At 39.0% G+C, this 20,812-nt stretch overlaps 2 protein-coding genes across 2 annotated transcripts in view; both read left to right on the forward strand.

Moving 5' to 3' along the window:
• Positions 1–20,812, forward strand: part of LOC134223878 (MOXD1 homolog 2-like) — a 634,833-nt gene that overhangs the window by 591,990 nt on the left and 22,031 nt on the right. The gene's annotated exons all lie outside the window — the stretch shown is intronic.
• On the forward strand, positions 16,783–19,467 carry LOC134223876 (uncharacterized). The gene has a single exon (XM_062703100.1). The coding sequence runs from the start codon at positions 16,786–16,788 to the stop codon at positions 19,399–19,401; it is 2,616 nt and encodes an 871-aa protein (XP_062559084.1). The 5' UTR covers positions 16,783–16,785; the 3' UTR covers positions 19,402–19,467.

Genomic DNA, 20,812 nt, shown 5'->3' on the forward strand with positions numbered 1-20,812 from the left:
CTTGTTGTTGTTACAAGTGTTGATAAAATCATGCTCAAATCCAACTCACCAAAGCCTCATGCGCGAGCTGACTCTGCATGGAGATCGTCGCGCATGAGTTTTTTTACGCAGAATCGCATCGTTTCGCTCATTCACCGAGAAATTATTTCGCTCCAAAAAGTGTCAATACCCAATCGAAGCGTATTTTATGTTTACGTATGGATTTGTTATCCATTGATTTAAGCTAAGAAAGTTAGTCCGATGAATTTAACGACGAAGAACACGCAAAAATCATGCAATGATGCAAATCGCGAGTCGAATCATGGACTATTCTCTGGGTCATTAGTCGGGTGACGTTTGCCTTGCGCTTGATTTGAATCATGGATGAGATTTGAGAATTTGAGTTTTTACCAAACGTATTTCTGTAGCTTCCTAAATGTGTCCACTTCCTAAACAAATTTCTAAGAATAAAATCTCCAGACATCAGAAGAGCACTGTGGGAAATCTCCTTAGAGAATTTTTGTCCCACTCGTTGAACTGTTAACTTTAAAGAATTCTAGACAATATTGCGGGGGAAAGAAGCATTCAAAGAAATCAAGAAGAACCTTCATATCAAAAAGGGAGACAAATTGTCTATTATACCATTCTAAAAAGATCTTCCCTGAAGAAACTATGGTAGACATTGTTTTAGATATATCAAAAGGAAAAACCCGAAATCTTATCTGATAAATTCTTGATGAATAATTTGTAATACATACAAGAAAGTTCTCAACTGCCAAAGGAAGGTACAATGAAGGCAGCATATTGTAACATCAACGAAATCAAATTTCATTTATTGGATATTTCAATAACTACAATATGCTGCTTTCTGTGGCGAAGGTAATTTGTTGTACCTTTCTTTAGCAGTTTGAGAAGTTCTACTCAGTGACTTTTTATTTTTTAACATAAGAAGCTAACATACAGTTATTTTTGATCATTTTAAGAAATAATTTTGCGTCCATTTGTCTCTGACTACAATATTGAACCCTTCACATGACCATTAGGATTTTATCCACCATCAAACAGGCATATTTCAAGCCAATAAGTGACCGTTAGTTTTACAGAATATGACAAAATTCGATACTATGCCGAAAATGGTGACTAACTATACCCCATTAAAGCCACAGCAAATATTATACTTAACTATCTATGTTTTTATGACAAATCCCATTCAAATCCCATTGTAGCTTTGGCCAAAAAAATTTCAAGATTTGATGATTATTGTGCTTCCGGTATTACGTTACGTTGATTTATTTTGTAAGGTATAGTAGGTAGGGGAACTGTTCCATTTTCCATCTCACTGAACATATATTCATCTCATCGCAAAACAAAGAAATACAGCACCAATCTTGTCGCTTATTTTTGCTAACACGCGTGCTCACTGGTGAAAAAAATCACAAAAATAAGAAGCAAACCTAATTCCTTTTTATTGCTTTGTTTTTGATGGGATGGAAATAGGAGCTATGGGATGAAGTGCCGAACCGTTCCCCTATTATTTCATGTTTATCTCGAAAAAAGCCTCAACTATCATCTCAAATGTAGAGATCGATAGCAATGAACACACTACCTTTCGGTACACCTCAAGCCACGAGAAATGGTGAAAAAAGTATCTCGCGACCCACTTTGCATCTTCCTCATCATCATCAACGGTGGCATCGCAATCGTTGAGTTGAGCGCCTAAAGTGAGCCATACGATCATCAAAGGTTTTTTTTGTCGACCAAACAGGCAGCAAATGCATTCAATTTAATTTACTGTAACATTCAATCGTTTTTTGCCCGCTGCCCCTTCGTCCTGTGCCGCTGGCTGGCTCACAATGGTATTGACCGAAGCTTTATACGGTAGGCAAAAGCGGGAGGATAAATAAATAAATGCCACCGGTGTTTCAATCCGTTGCGGTCGATGCCGGTGCGCTCTGGAATCGCGCCACTCCGGTTGGGTAAAGGCTTTCCAAGCTGGCAGGTTTTTTTTTTCTGTCATTTTCGGAGGTCGACCGAAAGGAGGAGGAATGTGCGGAGTCGCCGTTTTGTTTGCAGGGTCACGTTGCCATCGGGCAATTTCTCACAATAACGAAAAGTTCGCGCCTCCCCCGTTCCCCGCCGTGCCATTGAAAGCCTACGGGTGCAGTTATTGATGTTTCTTACTTTTCCCATTCCGGGAAGAATGAAGCTACGTTCTTTGATCGAACCAAAATTCAGTGAACAATTTATTATATTTTGTGCTATTTTTCATGTTGTTTCATCTACACAGAGTTAACCTATGTGTGCTTTAACCAAACTGTAGAAGATTTGAAAGAACAAGATGAACAAATAATATGCAATAATGCCCTAAACATCCTGAATAAATTAATATATGCAGTGGACAAACAAAATCGTTTTATGATCTACGTAACTCGATTCCATTAAATGTCGAATAATGTACCTATAAATATATTCTACTGGCTTTCCAATAATTCATGAATGAAATTAAATAAATTGCTAGTAATAATTACGGTACTTCATCAGGTGAATTGGCCACAATTGTTTCCACCTGGTATGCAGCATCCAGTAGCAGCCGCTTTTGCCAGTCAACGCTTGGTTTAAATAAATTACACTATGGAATCCCTCGTAGTGCGCCTTTTGAACGTCAAAAAAGACACTCAGGTCGATTACAATCGAGGTCCCGCAACAGTTACAAAACGCCGCCTCACCTGACATCGAACCGCACCGCCACCAACTTCTCTTGCTTTTTGTCATTTTTTTTTTGCACCAACCTCACCACTGTATGCACCCACATATGTAGGTTGCCATTTTAATTATTGGTGCCAACCAACCGAGAGAGTTCAATGGTCGTATTGTCACCGAACTGCCCCCGGGCTCCCTCATGGCTGCTTGCACATGGAAAAAAAAACTGCCTTGTCCCACTGATGAATGTTCTCTCTCAGGGCTCCCCTGCAGCCCGCACCACACAAAAGAGATCACCGCGCGCTGAATACCCACTCTTTGCCGAAGTCTTTAGCTTCGACAATGCTCCACAACCTCCTGCACGTGACTCCCGATGATGTTATCTGCTTCCACCGACCGTCATCTCCGCCGTGTCGCACCACACGAGCACAAAACGACAATTACGGAGCAGCTCCCCTACACCCACCGCCGTCGCTGTTTTTCCATCTCCACCGTGCTGTGGGCCCGGGGGCAAACGTCACCATCAATCGCGGAAAACGAATTGAGGGAAAAAGCGAGCGCGCAGAAAATTCTCATTCGTTTATTTGCTGTTAAATATTTTTAATTGCAAAATCACGAGAATGTAAATAAAATGTAATTAAATGAAAACGATAGTCGACCAGCGGATTTTTTGTGCTGCATTTGCCTGGTTGGTTGGTCGGGCGGCTGTCGATCTGGATTTTGCCTCTTTTGTGTGCATCGGCGGCACCAGTAGTCATCCAACCGAATACACATCGGCATGGGTAGAGATGGACCGAAGGGCAGGCCCCTTCTTTGCAAATCAGTATTTCCTAATCGCTTTGAATATCATCAACCGCAATCATCATGAACCTAAATTGCAAATTCAAGTCCCAGCAAAACGAGAAAAAATAATCACGAGGGTATCATGTGGAAGCCTTGCCTTGTAGCTGTCAATTTGTTTATAATTTTCAAATTTTTAGAATATTAAACCATATTTTCGGCTAGTGTTGAAGCCATTTGTTGTTTTGCGTCGAACCAAGACTAGTAAAGAGCACGTTTTTTGCACCATAAGGTGTTGTCGGATGTTAACAACACACAGCAGAACAAAAATTGTTATATCACATCGAATTTGATATGCACATCATCGTAAATCGTGTAACAAAAAAGTTACGTACCGTAATCCGGGGGAACATTGATCAGCGGGGTAACATTGATCAGTTTCACCATTTACAATAAATGAATAAAATATTACAGGCATACCTCGATAGTACGTACCCTCGATAGTGCGTACCCTCGATAGTACGTACCCTCGATTGTACGTACATTTTACCTCGATAGTACGTACACAAAAAAAAAATTTTTTCGTTCAATTTTCTTTACGATTTTAGTGAAAATTTGAATATGCTTTGATCATGGCACATGCGGGGGTCCTTCATATGTTACGTAATTATTTCACAAATGATTTAAACACCATTATAAGGAATTTAGTAGCAAAACTTTGAAAAAGCAGCGTGTCATAAATGTTTGCCAGTCTTACGTAACACATATTATACTACCATTTTAAACAATTGAAGGAACATCTGAAACAGCTGAGCGATGCGGAGCGCGTCCAAGCCCTCATAAAGCAGAATATCAGCAAGAGGAATTCTTTTGTCTTGGACGCGTTCGCACACGCACTCGTGTGAGTATGTCATCGGCATAAGAGTGTTACCAGCAATAAATGAAATTTTATGGGTATGATTGTCTTAGAAAGCAGATTAGCTATCCACTTAATTGAACAATTATTATGTTTATTAATTATTTTATCTATCAAAGAAATTAGTTTCAGTTCTAGAACCCTTCCCCATGCATTAGTTCACCTGATAGGCCAGAAAATATTTCCCCGAAGAGTAAATTAATTTCATCATGGGAATGGTGATTCATAAAATAGAATTTTTGGCAAGATATTTTACTGTTTAATTAAGTTTACATTAAGTTTAGTTCCATTCTATCCATTTGTCGGTAACATTTTTTTCTTGAGAAACAAATTAGTAGCGTTCCCAAAATGAGGAAAAGTTATGGTGGAAAATTTCCTCTGAGACGCCTTACTGAGAATTCCGAAGAAGTTTATCATGGAACAGTAGTTTCTCCCAAGGGTTCTCCCTGGGATACCTTGGTAGTATGATCGAAAATTCAATACATGATTTAACTTGATATTCTATCTAGACCTGTATGCCGATTGAAATTTTATCGACCGTGAGGCGTGATAGATCATTTTCAGCCAGTGCCAGTGACGTGGTGGTGATTGGCGGCGGCGTGAGTCAGCGTGAATCAATTTCGTGTATAACAAGTTTTCCGGAATTTATCTGGATGTTCCTTCAGAAAATGCCCTTCAGTATTTTCCGAGATTTTTCTCAAGGAATTTGCAGCAATATCTTAAAACAATAACCCCGAAAATTCTTCGAGAAACTCTCCCACTTTTTATTCCAGAAATTCCTCCATGTATTCTCCCAAAAAATCCGCCAATAATTTCCCCGGAAATTACTTCAAGAACTTCTTCAGAAATCTATTTTAAAGTTCCCCCGAAAAGTTCTTCAAACATTATCCGGGAATTCGTTTCGGAATTACCACAGAATTTTCTAATTATTCTGCAGAAAATTCCTTCAATAACTGCTCCGGGAAGTTCCTTTTTCAGAATGAATAGGAGTATCCGAAAGGATTTCCTGAAGAATTTCTTAAAGTAATTTTTGAAAAAAAAAATCTCGTTGTATTTCTTGGTTTTAGTTTGAGTTCGAAAAATCTTGATGGATTCACCTATGGATTTCCTGGAGATATTCTCGAAAAAAAACCTTGAAGAATATCTGTAACAAATCTAGGAGAAATTTGAAAATAAGAAGTATTTTGAATGAATTTCCTAAGGAATTTTCAGAGGAAAATATGTATGAATGTCAAAACAAATTTCAAATAAAGTTTTGAAATAATTTCAAACTACAACACGAAAAAAAATCTAGTAGAATGTTCATGGAGTATTTCCTTTGCTTCCTGGAGAACAAACACACATTTTCAGAAAAAAGTATCTTTATGTTTGGCCGAAAATGTATTGAATTGTGGCCATATTGCCAAAAATTATTCCACGTCTCACTTGAAGGTTCCTTCAAATTAACGCGATGCGTTCGTTGCTATAGCTGACAGTTTATCGCTTTGGTAAGAACCAACGTCAATAGAACCAATAAACTTGCAACGACAGTGACAGCGCAGGACAACCTTAAAGCTTTTCATTTACATAAAATCTATAGGTGGAATCCATAAAATACGTCACGTAAAAATTTTGTGATCAACTACTTTTTGTAGTAACATGCATAATTATGCATGATGTGTAACATATCTTTAAAACGTCACGAATATCACGTAATTTATGGATGTTCTGAAGCATTAACATACAATATTTCATAAACAACATAGCCTCACATTTACAAGGACGATAAGCATTGGCGTAACTACAGGGGGGCTAGGGGGGGCTATAGCCCCACCTAGAATCTGGCTAGCCCCCCCTAGAAAATTTGTTTCTTTGTATAAGTATGGCTCATATCTAGTCCACTGATTATATACGGGGGTAATGCAAAGGGGGTAATGCAAAGAAAGGATTGTCTCCATTATCCAATCCCTCTCTTCGAAACACTACAGCAAGTTGAATCTATTCGCTCAAGTTTTTGAACTTCGAGCAATTGTTATAAGACTTGCTCACGGCAAAATCTGGATCCCTCAAAACACGTTTAAACTTTAAACGTTTAAACAAAGGAAATACCTCATCAACAAGTGAATTAAAAAATATATTATTTATTAGTATTACAATCACTTAATGGATAATGGACAATTCTTTGAGATTTTCAAGTTTTTTCAGGGTTTTGTGAGTAATTGTTATCTAAATGGAGCGTATGATCTTAACCTTCCTAACTAATACCAATCCTAAAAGCTGCAGCGCATTTTAATTATCACTGTAGGCTTCTTGAGAAAGGTTCGATAAAACTCTTAGATTTCAGGTAGAGGTAACTAGAAGTTGAATAAGAAAAAACTTTGTATTCTTTCGGATGGATTTTAGAAACTCCGCATACTATTTGATTCTCTAAACTCCTATTGTCGCTGCAGCAATGAAACCAGTGAAAATGTCTCAGTAGGCGTGAAACCGATCTACTGAGAGAAAAGATGTGTTAAATGCTCCTATGTGTTAACAAATAAAAGATATTTTAGTTACTAGATAAAGATTGTCGCTTCGGTTCCCTTTGTTCTGCTGTCCGAAACATGTGTGGTACATACCTGTCAAATCGTATGGATTTTCCTTCTTTGACATTTAGCTCCCCTATGCTCGCCAGCAAAAGATGTTCCGGACAGCGACGACAGCGACAATCTTTATCTAGTAACTAAAATATCTTTTAACAAATGCTCTGCCCCTATTCGCATAAGCGTCCCATGTCAGTTTTTTTCAACTTGAGTATTACGCCGTTGAATTTTTCAAACTTGTTTCACATGGAGAAATACAAAAAATTCTAATAAATTGATAAAACCTGCAATCTTCCTGAAAATTTGGCATAATATTCTTTATCTGTATACATTGCTATGGACCTATTAAATGGACCATAATTATATTTATTTTTTGTAGAGAAGTGTTTCAAAGTCTGGAATGTGACTGTTATGCGAATAAAAAGCAAGATGGGACAACACAAGTTGGTTTTGATTTTCAAATTTCTAGAACAAAGTCTATTATTTTATCAGTTTTTTCTGAAAGATGAGGCCAAATAAGCTTAAATTTTTGGAAGAAAATCAAAATCGTCAAAAATCGACATGGGACTCTTATGTGAATCGCGAAAGTGCTTCTATAAGTTAATTTGTCGCATTTTTTTTCAAATCTGAAAATTAACGATCAATAAGTTGTAGAGGGATGTAAAACTGATTTTTTTTAATTATCCTGGAATTTATTCTAACAAAAAAGATAGGTTAGTTTGTTGTGGTCAGCTCGCCGTTTGAAAGCTCGTAGGAATTGTCATGCCACTGAATTGAAAGCTGGCGAAAGGAGTTTAACTAACTAATATTTAATTTATAATGTATTCTAGGTTCGAACCAAAAAAAAAAAACTTTCAAAAATCTGGATCGAGCTTCACATTCTATTTACGGCGAGCGCAACACCTATGGTTTTCTGAATCTATCAAGGATTTTCGGAATCCTACGAGATTTCTAGATTTTTGAAACAGGGCTGAGCGTCGATGAACATCATTTGAAATATTTAAGTCGTTCATTGATATCTGGTAGGCCAACAATATACATCAGTTGAATCGAGCGAAAATGGTAAAGTTTCTGTCTTATGGGTGTTAAAAAAAGTTTTAAAAGTTTAAAAAAAAGTTAGCCCCCCTAGATTTTTTTATTAGTTACGCCAATGACGATAAGTTTGCGCAATGCTATATGTAGGCACCATTTCAAGAAAAATCTGAGTCATGGTGGTGTTGTGTACTATATCAAATATAAATTTGCTTAGAATACAGAGCCTTCTATCGAAATTTTGGCTTCCGATCAGTTTTATAAACATTACACCACTCCCAAATAAATAGAAAGGCAAAAAAAATAAAATTTTTTGTTCGGTATTTTTGCTTCGATAGTACGTATTGCTTCAATAGTACGTACACTAAAATTACGGAGGTGTACGTACTATCGAGGTATGCCTGTATTTCCAGTTATCACAATTACTTATTGTTAGTTAGGTATATTAGTCTTGACTAAATTTGATGCTGAATGATATAATATTCGGATGAATTTGCATTTATTTTTCCCCAGAAATTGAACAATAAAACCAACATTAACTTTTTAACTAATTAGCATTTTATTTCCAAAATGAAGCGCTTTAAAAAAAATTGCGGCGTAATGTGTTCGACGTACGTGGGGGACCGAAATCCGTACAGCACCGAAATCCGTCCACTTCAAGAGATATCAATAAATTATGTATAGGGGATTTAAGGTCACTCCTGAGAGAATCGAAGTTTCAAAGTGCTCGCGTTTTCGGGGGCACACCGCTCGACACGGAGGCAGAATAAAATAAAGTAAGATTTTGATTCAACAGGCGTTGCTTAAATTCATTATTTTATCATATTTTTCGTAATTTCTCATGTGTAAATGCGCAACACGTTGAAAATAGAGGCCTTCTTGCTCATGTATCAACGATAAACATTTCATTTGCATTCGTTTCCAATTTTGCTGGGCCTTTTCACATACTGAGGTGCTAAAGTGTACGGATTTCGATGCTCCACGGTAATGACAAAAACGACGTAATAACCAGCCAGAAGGAACCTCGCTTCCGGCAGCTGGGTTGGGGGGTGTTTGGGAGTTTTCTTTCATGCCTCAAAAATATATTTCAAAATTGTTATATGTACTTTATTTTTCTCTTATATTTTCGTCCGTCAATGTACAATATAATAAAAAGTTGTTGTTTTTCGTTTCAACTAACATGGTTTTAAAACAATGAATTTTCGTACTAAAAATATTGCAATATTTATAAATATTACTTTTCGGGATAGAATTTTGTATATTATATATGCTTAGAGATTTCTAGATTTTAAGTACAGTATTTTATGATTTGTGGAATTTTAGTAGACTTGTGCACCGATAAAAGTAAATGTCTACAGCGGCGTGTCAATATTCGATTGACTACATTTAACGAAGAATTCCTACAGGAAATACCATCCTCCAGCAATTCCTTCAATAATTCCTCCGGAAATTTCTTCAATAATTTCTAGAGAAAGACCGCTGGAAGCTCCTTTAAGAATTCCTCCTAAAATAATTTCGAAAATTCCTCGAGCCTTTTTTATTTATTCCTCCGAAAATTCCTCCAGGAGTGACTTCAGAAATTCCTTTAGGGTTCTTTGGAATTCTTCCACAAATCCCTACAGAAAGTCTTTCAACAATTCATCCAATAATGGCTCCGGAAATTCTTTCAGAAGTTCCTCCAGAAATTTCTACAATCATTCCTCCTGGAATTAGTCCCTGAACTTCACCGGAAAATCCTCAAGGGGCTCCTTCAAGAATTCCTCCGCGAATTCATCCAGCAATTCCTCCCGAAATTTGTTCAATAATTTTAATCAACAATTTTCTTCAACATGTTCCTCCAATATCTACACCGGAAAACCCTCCGGAAATTCCTCCAAGATTTCCTCCAGCAATTCCTTCAATAAATTTTCCAGAAATTCCTCAAGAAATTAGTACTGGAGCTCCACCAGAAATTCCTCAAGGAGTTCCTCCTGACATTTCTTCGGAAATGCCTCCATGAATTCCTCTGGAAATACCCCCAGGAGCTCCATCAAAAATTCCACCAAGAGTTTCACCTCAAATTTTTTCAAGAATCCGACCGGAAAGCCTTCCAGGAGTTCCTTCAGCAATTCCTCTAATGATTCCTTCGGGAATGCCTCCTGAAATTCATTTAATAGTTCTTCCACTAATTCCTCCAGCAATTCCTCCAATAATTCCTCCGGAAAATCCTCCAGAAGCTCATCAGAAAATTCCTCTAGAAGCTCCGCAAATTTCTCCCAGGAGTTCCTCTGGAAATTACTCCAGAAGTTCCTCCGGAAATTTCTTCCAGGAAGTCCTTCGGAAATTCCTCCAGAGCTTCATCTGGAAATTACTCCAGTACCCCTTTCTGAAATCCCGCCAGGAAATCCACCTGAAATTTCTTTACTAATCCGTTCGGAAAACCTTTCATGGGTTCCTCCAGCAAGACCTCCACACTATAGGATTTCGGGCGGTCATTAATCGAAAATGTCATGTCTTCCGAATTATTTTAAAATATTTTCTCTCCATTGTCAATACTCTAATTAAGAGAAATTCTGAATTTGAAGTCTCTAGGTGCACTAGTTCCAAAGATATAAGGTGGCAAAGTCAGAAATGGGTAAAAAGTTAGCAAATTTTCTGAAAAATATTTTATTTTCAACTATTTATTGAAATATTTTTAAATGTTTTTCTTCAATGTTAATACATCATTACAAAGGTTATTGTATAAGCTTTTAAATGGTGTGCAAAAACTAATGGTTACACTGTGAAAAAATTGAAAAAATGCGGAAGCAATATTTTTTCCAAAAACGACGCTATTTTCAACTTTGATAGTGAAGAACTTTTTTTCCTCAGGAATCCCCGGGTTCTTTTATGATACACATCAAGGACAAAGCTTCGACTAAAATGTCCTGAAAGAATTTCTTGCCAGTATTTGCAATTAACAGAGTTAAGTCACTCTGATTTTTTTTCATTTGTTTTTTACCGTGTTTTGCCTCTCTCGTACTCCAAGGTTAATGCTCATTCCAAAACGAATGTTTGATAGAAGGCCCGGAGACCCCTAGTGGTATATATCAACTAACTCAGCGCGAAGAATTGAGGTGATGTCTGTATGTGTGTGCATGCGCGTCTGTATGTATGTGCGCAAAAGAACGCAATCGCCATTTAGACACTTATTTGTGTCCGATTTTCTCGCAACAAGTTTCATTCGACGGAAATCTAGTCCCATCGTTTCCTATTGAAAATGGGTCAGACTGAACTATGCGCTCAAAGGGTATGGTCAAAATACATTTATTGGTAATAACTTCGACTTTATTTATAACCATTTGAGCTCATTTAATTAACTTTTCAAAGGAGTAAATGAATAAAACCCCAATGCAATGCAGCACAACGGTAACGGAAGGATTTAACAGTTCGCTCATATATTTCCTGTCAAATTTTACCGTTTCCGTCGCCATTCCGCTGAAATGCGTTTGGGGCTTGAGTGGTTTGAGTCATTCTCTAAACCTAATTTTCTGAGCTATTCATTAGCTACTGATGGAGAACTAAATATGAGATTTCATAATATGTAAATATTTATAAATCTCCTGGAATCAATAATTCCCGACATGTTTCTTGCAAAAGTAAAGACGAACAATATCTTAGTTAGAACGGAGCGTATGAAATTCCTGCTAGTGTTCATGAATGTCTGGCTAATGGTAGGGAAATATTTATTCACTCATCTACACTTTGAGGTTCACTGGCTGAACAACCAGCGGAAAGTCAATATAAACAGTTGAAGAAATTTAGAACTCATAATGCAAGAAAATGATCAAGAGAGGCAAATGTTGACATTTTCCTTCGTGCCTTACATGAATCAGATCCATTTTAAGCTCGATTTGGATAACGAGGAGACGTTGGAAAAAATTTTTCACTTAGTTATTCTTATGCCATGCGTAATTTTGTAATATTTGAAGATTTTCAAAAGTTCTTTATCTTCTAATACTTTAGATGAATTTATCTCATCTTCCATCGTTGATGGAATTGAAGAAAATATCATTGAAGACTTAAACCTTGACACAGAAAAAGAATGATGCTGTATATAACTTGTAGAAATCATGAAAACAAATCAAAAGTAATTCAAATAGTGTTGTTATTTAAATTAAAAGAATTTTGCTTTTTGGAAGAATGGAGCATTCTTACATTCCACAATGAATGTCCACATTTTTGAGAATATATTAATCTCATTTTTGAATAACTTGTACACGTAAAAATGTCATGGGATTGCGATTTCTAATTTGCTAATACCCTTTTTCAAAAGTTATTTTCAATTCTGATTATTTGATTAACATTTAATGCTTTATGATCCTTCAGATCCTAGTACTTTGTCAAACAAATTGTTCTAAATACAAATTGTGAGGCATGAGAGTGAGAACAAAAATATCACGGAATGTCATGAAATTAATGTCATTTAACATGATCGCCGCCATAATGTCCATAAATTGCTGAACTTAGTTTTTGTACAGCCCCTTCCTTCTCCTTAAGAAAACGCACGAAATTTCAACTTCCCAAATAGGTTTGCTTTGTCACGTTAATCGAACCTATGAAAAAAATAATTACGTAATTCATAGACGATCCCCAAAGGGGGGGGGGGTTGGAAATTGTATATTCATGCTATTTCGACCATACACAGCTAAAACTAAGTGGAAAATCACTTTAAAAGTCCAATTTTATTTTTGACCGCTCGCTTGTATGGGGATCCCCCATAGTGCTCCAGAAGTTCCTTCACAAAATCATTCAATACTTTCTTCACAAATTCCTCCAGCGATTTCTCGAATAATTCGTCCAGAAATTCCTACAGAAGTTCCATCGGAAATTCCTCCAGGAGTTCTTCCAGCAATTCCTCCAATAATTCCGCAGGACATTTCTCCACAACTTCATTCATAAATTCATTCAATAATTCCTCCATCCAGCCATTCCTCCAATAACCCCTTCAGAAATTCCTACAGAAGTTCCTGCGGAAATTCCTCCAGTAGTTTCTCCAGAAGTTCCTTCAGAAATTCCTCCATAAGTTCCTTAAGAAATTCCCCCAGAAGTTTCACCTGGAATTCTTTAGGGAATTCTGCCGGCATTTTTTCCAGCAGTTCCTCCCGAAATTTCACCAGGAGTTCCTCCGCAAATTCCTCCAGGAACTCTTTCGAAAACTTCTTGCAAATTCGTTCTGACACTCCTCCAGAGTTCCTTTGCAAGTACCTCCATGCGTTCCTCCTAAAATTTCTCCTGCAGTTTCTCATGAGGGCCCTCCTTAGCCGTGCGGTAAGACGCACGGCTACAAAGCAAGACCATGCTGAGGGTAGCTGGGTTCGATTCCCGGTGCCGGTCTAGGCAATTTACGGATTGGAAATTGTCTCGACTTCCCTGGGCATAAAAGTATCATCGTGCTAGCCTCATGATACACGAATGCAAAAATGGTAACCTGGCTTAGAAACCTCGCAGTTAATAACTGTGGAAGTGCTTAGCGAACACTAAGCTGTGAGGCGGCTCTGTCCCAGTGTGGGGATGTAATGCCAATAAGAAGAAGAAGAGTTTCTCATGAAATTCTCCTCCTTCGGAAATTTCTGCAGAAATTCCTTTGAAAAATCCTCCTGAACTGCCTCTAGGAGTTCCTCGGAAAATTCCTCCATGAGTAACTTCGGAAATTCCTCCTGGAGTTCTTCTGTTTTCCTCCACGAATCCCTCCGGAAAGTCCTGCAGCAATTCTTCCAATAATTACTCTGGAAATTCCTCCGGAAGTTCCTCCAGAAATCCATCCAATAATTTCTCCAGAAATTAGTCCCAGAAAATCACCGAAAATTTTTCGAGGGGTTCCTCCAGAAATTCCTCCGGAGATATCTCCACGAATACATTTGGAAATTACTACAATAATTCCTCCGGAATTTCTCCACGAATTCCACCATTTTTTACACCAGGAATTCCTCCAGAACTTTCTTCGGGAATTTCTCCAGAAGTTCCTCCGAAAATTCATCTAGAAGTTCCTTCGCAAACTCCACCATGAGTTTCTCCGAATTCTTCCACGAATCCCTTGGGAAAGTCCTCAAGGAATTCTCCCAGCAATTCCTCCCATAAATTCTCCCAGCAATTCCTTCCATAATTTCTCCTGAAATTTCTCTAGAAGTTCATGCGGAAATACCTCCAGAAGCTACTTCAAAAATTCCTTCAGGAGTTCTTCCGGAAATTTCTCCACGAATCCCTCCGAAAATTCCTCATTCTTTATTCTTTATTACCAGACTAAGGCCGGAGTGGCCTGTGCTGCACATAAAAGTCTTCTCCATTCAGCTCGGTTCATGGCTGCAGACTGGGGAGGGTCCGCAAATCGTCCTCCACCTGATCGATCCACCTTGCCCGCTGTGCACCTCGCTTTGTTGTTCCCGTCGGATCGTTGTCGAAAACCATTTTCACCGTACTACTGTCCGAAATTCTGGCTACGTGTCCAGTCTTCCGGTGTGAACGATGGATGGTTCTCCCAGCAATTCATGCAACTCGTGGTTCATTCGCCTCCTCCACGTACCGTCCGCCATCTGCATCCCACCATAGATGATACGCAACACTTTCCTTTCGAAAACTCCCAGTGCAGTGCGCGTTGGTCCTCCACGAGCATCGTTCAGGTCTCGTGTCCGTAGAGAACTACCGGTCTAATAAGCGTTTTGTAGATAGTCAGTTTGGTACGGCGGCGAACTCTATTCGATCGAAGCGTTTTGCGGAGTCCAAAGTACGTACAATTTTCTGCCACGATGCGCCTCCGAATGTCTCTGCTGGTATCGTTATCGGCGGTCACCAGTGAGCCCAAGTACACTAATTCTTCAACCACCTCGATTTCGTCACCACCGATCGAAACTTTTGGTGGGTGGCTTAAATTGACCTCTTTTGAGCCTCTTCCTATCATGTACTTCGTCTTCGACGTGTTGATGACTAGTCCAATCCATTTAGCTTCGCTTTTCAGTCTGATGTAGGCTTTCTCCATCCTCTCAAAGTTACGTGCCATGTTGTCAATATCGTCGGCGAAACAAAATAACTGGACGGAGTTCGTGAAAATCGTACCACTCGTGTCAATCCCTGCCGTTCGTATTACTCCTTCCAAAGCGATGTTGAATAGCAGACACGAAAGACCATCACCTTGCCGTAACCCTCTGCGCGTTTCAAAAGGACTCAAGAATGCCCCTGAAACTCGAACTACGCACATCACCCGATCCATCGTCGCTTTGATCAACCGTGTCAGTTTATCCGGAAAACCGTGTTCGTGCATTAGCTGCCATAGCTGGTCCCGATCGATTGTATCATATGCGGCTTTGAAGTCGATAAATAGATGATGTGTGGGCACGTTGTATTCGCGGCATTTCTGCAATCCCTGACGTATGGCGAACACCTGGTCTGTGGTAGAGCGTTCACCCATAAATCCCGCCTGGTACTGCCCCACGAACTCCCTTGCAATTGATGTTAGTCGGCGGTGTAAAATTTGGGAGAGGCGGCGTTCAGCAATGTGATCACGCTATAGTTATTATTGCTCATTCGCTACAGTTATTATTGCAAATATTCTTCCGGAATTTTCTCCACCCTTCAAAAATTTCTCCGCTCTCCAGAAAGTTTTCAGGAATTTTTCTGGAAGTTCATCCGGGAATTTCTTTAAAAATACCTCCAGAAATTCCTCAAGAAATCCAGAAGAATACCGGCCAAAAATGTATCCAGTAGTGCTTTAGAAAATTCCTCCGGGGATTCCTCCGAAAGTTCCTCTAGTAGTTGCTCAATTCATTCCTCGAAATGTTTCTTCAGAGATTCTTCCAAGATTTCCTCTGGCAATTTCCTCATGAGTGACTCCAGAAGCACCTCTAAAAATTTCTTCAAAAAATTTCTACAAAAAAACAAACAAGTTGTATTCGATGGTACTGTTCCATTCAATTAGTTGCACAAACCATTATGTCAAACTTAAACTGCGTTTTGAAAAACTCACTCATTTTGCGAGCACGATCGAATAAAGATCTGGGTAGAATGCATTGATCACAGCATTTTTTTTTCTGCTGTCTCGTATCTCTCTATGGATATTAAAAACAATGTGTGTCGTAGCAACTTCAAATCATTTTATGGCAAATTTGTATTAGTATTAGTGCGAATGAGAGAAAATCGTCGTTATTGTAAAATTGATTACTTTTTATAGAGCCTTAGAAGCTTCTTCTCTTCCTCCATGAAAAATGTCTATTCACGGATCTTTTAAAAAGAAAAAAAAAACTCAAATGATGATTCAAATTTTTATTAAATTCTCGAACAATAAATCACTTGCAATGTCGCTTTGATCAAGATTGCTAAGTTTATTGTCAGCCTTAATAGAGTAAAAGAGACCCACATTCGAGACTACTTAATACAATTTCAAGATGGGTGCTTTTAACACATTTTCGTAAATTTGAAATACCCACCTCTATATTACAATTCCAGGTGGGTGATTTTGAAACATAAAATGCGTAATCTCAAATCTCCGTGGTTTGCGTCGAAGTGCTATCAGATTCGTCAAATCGTCATTTGAATCTTTGTTTACAAAAGCAGATAAGTCGTTTTGAAAATTTTGTCTCGATATCAAATTTTCAGCACTAAAAGTCCAATATTCCGAAAATTCAACCAAAAACAGTGGAAGCAGATAAGTTCGTTCTAATTTTATCTTCAAATTGTTTCGTCGATTACGCAGGTTTATCAGCACACTAATCCGGTCGGAAACGGGCTGGGCCCATTAAATATAGACCGGCTAAGTCATTTGCTACATTTTATTTCAGTCAGTTCAGCTCGGTCGTCGGAATCGTTATGCGGTGGAGATTCTTAACAGAAATCCAGCTGGCGTTGGCCGTTCTGTCAACGGCTCAAACTTCTGGAGCAAGCGAGATCTGTGGTACGGTACCTTCGTACGCCTTTTTTGAGAGTACAGACGATTGCAGTGCCTTCATTTTTTGCAATGAAGGAGAGGAAGTAATCTATCAGTGTCACGATGACGAAATATGGTCTCAGGTGAATGGGGCGTGTGTGCTGGGCAATGCAGAAACATGTGAACCATGGACGGCGGAAATCGAGTGCGTTAACAAGACAGAAGGACAACTCGTTGCATATCCTAGAGATTGTGGTAGATTCATCTTGTGCGGTGCAAACGAGGCTATTGTGCAAGAATGTGAACGGGGGATGATTTTCGATGAACTAGAATCCAAATGCGTCATCGGAAGATTGGACGGGTGCGAATTGCTCGCATTTCCTTGTGATGGTAATGAAGATGATGGCTGGAAACACCCTGACCATTGCGATATTGGCATTAGGTGTTCAGAGAATAATACCATCTTGGAGCCCTGTCCTGAGGGATATATATTTCGAGAAGATTTTCAAATTTGCTTTCCTGGTGATGTACCAACTTGTGAGGCACTCCCCTTAGAGGAGATGTGTGTGAACAGAACAAATCAAATATTAGTGCATCCCGACCGCTGTCAATCGTTTGTTCAATGTAATAATGATGAGTCGATTGAGCAGGATTGCCCACGTGGTCGGATCTTTCATGCAAGGAATGTGACATGCATAGTAGGAAGCATTTCAAGCGACGGTACCTGTGAGTCACTGGATCAAATTTGTACAAACTCAACGAGTGGTGATGTGTTTCAGCATTCGGAGGATACATGTGATATATACATCCAATGTTTGGACAGTGCAACTCCTCAGATTAATTTCTGCGCATCGGGAAGAATATGGAGCCAAAGATGGCTCATGTGCATCCCTGGAACCCAGAATGACTGTCAACCATCCTCTCTTGAAACTATGTGTTATAATCAACCAATTTGGGCTAGATTTCCCCATCCGACGGATTGTACGAAGATCGTAAGCTGCAATGTTGTAGATTATACTGAAATATCCTGTCCAGTCGGTTATATCGTGGAACCTGGTACACTTGACTGCATCCTTGGAGTTCAGGAAAATCCTGAAACCTGCATATCTCTTGCGGACAGTTGTACAACCAATCCGAATGCAGTTTTGCCTTTTCCTGGTGAATGTGAGAGGTACATACAGTGCCAAAACGGATCTCCTAGTCTGATGTTCTGTTCACCTGGTGGAATCTTTGTAGAAGATTTAGGACGATGCGCTCCCGGTGAAATCGAAGAATGCTCGCTACTGCCGTGCAATGACCAAATCGCTCAACATCCAAACTACTGCCACATATTTGTCACTTGTAATAACGATCAAGTTAGCGCAGCTCTTTGCCCATATCAGCACATTTTCCATCAGCATATGTTGCGATGTACCCCTGGCGATGAATCCACATGTGAATATGACCCACTGGAAACGATGTGTGTTGGAAGGTTCACTAATAGTATTTATCCATACCCGTCGGAGGAACTGCGTTGCGATGTATCAATAAGGTGCAACAATGGCGAATCTGAGCTACAATTTTGTCCCGCGGGGATGGTTCATAAACGAGAAACTCTGGAATGTGTTCTTGGTGATGACACGACCTGCGATGTTTTCGATTGGAGTTGTGCTGAAAATGACCCATGGAGGAGGACCCATCCAACTGATTGCAACGTTATAGCCATATGCGAAGGAGGAAACATTGTAACAGACACATGTGACCCAGGACAGATGTTTGATGACGATCTGTTGAACTGCATTCCTGGAAGCTGTGAACCCACTGACCCTTTAGACACGATTTGTGATGGACAAATCGATGGAGTGTTGGTACCTCATTGGGATTCGGAAAACTGTGCAGATTACTACGAGTGTCAAAATGAAGATCCTGTCGGAAGAAGCTGCACAGAGGGTCACATTTTCCATAGCGTTGATAGAATTTGCATTCCAGGAACTGTTTCTTATTGTGAAGATCTTAGGGGACACTGCGTTGGAGTACCGAACGGTAACCAGATTTTTCCCGATCCAGTAAAATGCAACCTGTATCTGGAATGTATGGATGGAATAACAACTGTGGGAACCTGTGATGCTGGATACATTTTCCAAGAAACCTTCGGAGTTTGTGTTCCTGGGGATGTGGATTCCTGCCAAGTAACGGTTGATAGTTTATGCGCTGGAATGCCGGATGGAACACAGCTTCCTCACCCCGATACGAGTAACTGTGAAGAATACATTGTGTGTGTTGACGAGCTATCCACCACTGCGCGGTGTCTAAATGGGGAGATTTTCCATCGGACAGAGAACATATGCATTTCTGGAATTCCTCAAGCAAGTGATGGTTCTCAATGTATCGATCTTCGCGATCGTTGCATTGGAAGAGCGGATGGGAATTATGCGCTTCTCGAAAGATGCGATTTGTATATAGTTTGCACCTCGGCGCAAACGACTGTACAATCATGTCCAGACGGGCAAATATTTCCAGACGATGCAGTTGGTAACTGTGTCTCAGGGAATGTGGATACCTGCGAGGTGTCTGTCTAGTTATCGAAAAAAGTTGTATTCACTGGAAAAGCTAAATATATTTATAAGAACTTGATTATTCAGAGAGCGGGTGAGTGATTATTCAGAAATGCAGAACATGATGACCTTCCTACTTCTCGTGATGTATATAACGTTCAATATGGGCTCCCATAAGTTGTGGTTTGTCATCTCAATTAGATTACACAGCCTCAATGGCATATCATCCAGAAGTGCATTTGAATACAAGGCGGTATGGATAGCATGGTTCGTCTTGAAAAACTGTCTGCCGAGTGTGGCATGTACACAATAAAAACATTGTGTAATTTTCAATGTATTTTCACGTATCGTTCAACCCCTCTACCACCATCTTGCGAGAATGTTACACGAAACAATCCATTTGCTAGATCTCCACTATAGCAGAACGTTTCTCCTGAGCTTACGATTTGGCACGGATGAATTTGGCACAACAGTGTCTTTTTTATTGGTTTCCGAGACTATGACGAAAAGACGGAAATCCCTCCCTTAACCCTACTGTGTTTGAAAGAGCGGGTGATAATGGTACCCAGCACTGTAGACGCATAAAGCGTTTTAATCGGATTTAAGGACAAGCCTCCCGGAATTCAAAACTAAATAGACTCCAAAACTAAATGGGGTACCGAACCGCACTCAATACGGGATATTGCTGCGTCGCAGCATGCGTAAAATAGTAAAAATGACAGTTGCGTGTTGCTTCCGTATTGAGTGCGGTGCCCTTGAAAACGCAATTTCATATAGTTTTGGATTCCAGGAGGCTTGTCTTTGAAATGATTTGAAACAAAAAGACTTTGTGTCCTTTCTTGCCTGTTGCAAGAAAATCGCCTAAAGATTGCTGTATGAAAAATTCTCAAATATTTTTCTTAGCTTTTGTGCGCACATACATACACGCATACAAACGAACTGACAGACATTTGCTCAGTTTGTTATTTAACGTTTTGGGGCTCCGAGCTTCCACGAAAAATTTCCTTTTTGCAGTGAAATGATTGCCTTTCGGTACAATTTTATTGTTAATTAAAGTCAAACGGCCAAGAATTACAGGTGCTGAATGATAAGCAAAAATGCAATTTGAGATATGAAATTCTAATCGTACGCAATCGAATATCACAACATAGGAATTATGTCATATCAAATTTGTCACAATTCAACAAAATCAAAAATTTGGTGATAATAGCTTTGCATCAGATAAAATATATTTTATCAGATGTTTGACGCAATCAGAAAACCAATGCCATAAACCCATATCAATCAACCTAGTGTGCAGGTTATGTCTTTCTTGTATATAAAAGAAATTGAATTAAAGCAATGTGCAAAAAATAGTCTTTAAACATCGGGAATGACTTCAACCCTTTCTATCAAAACATTAATATTTTTTAACTTCTTTTATTTGATAATTATC

This window comes from Armigeres subalbatus, chromosome 3 (assembly GCF_024139115.2).
Source record: "Armigeres subalbatus isolate Guangzhou_Male chromosome 3, GZ_Asu_2, whole genome shotgun sequence".
NCBI lineage: Eukaryota > Metazoa > Arthropoda > Insecta > Diptera > Culicidae > Armigeres > Armigeres subalbatus.

What these genes read in the sequence shown, in the direction of transcription:
- LOC134223876 (XM_062703100.1), top strand. Translation starts at nt 16,786, where the DNA reads ATGCGGTGGAGATTCTTAACAGAAATCCAGCTGGCGTTGGCCGTTCTG.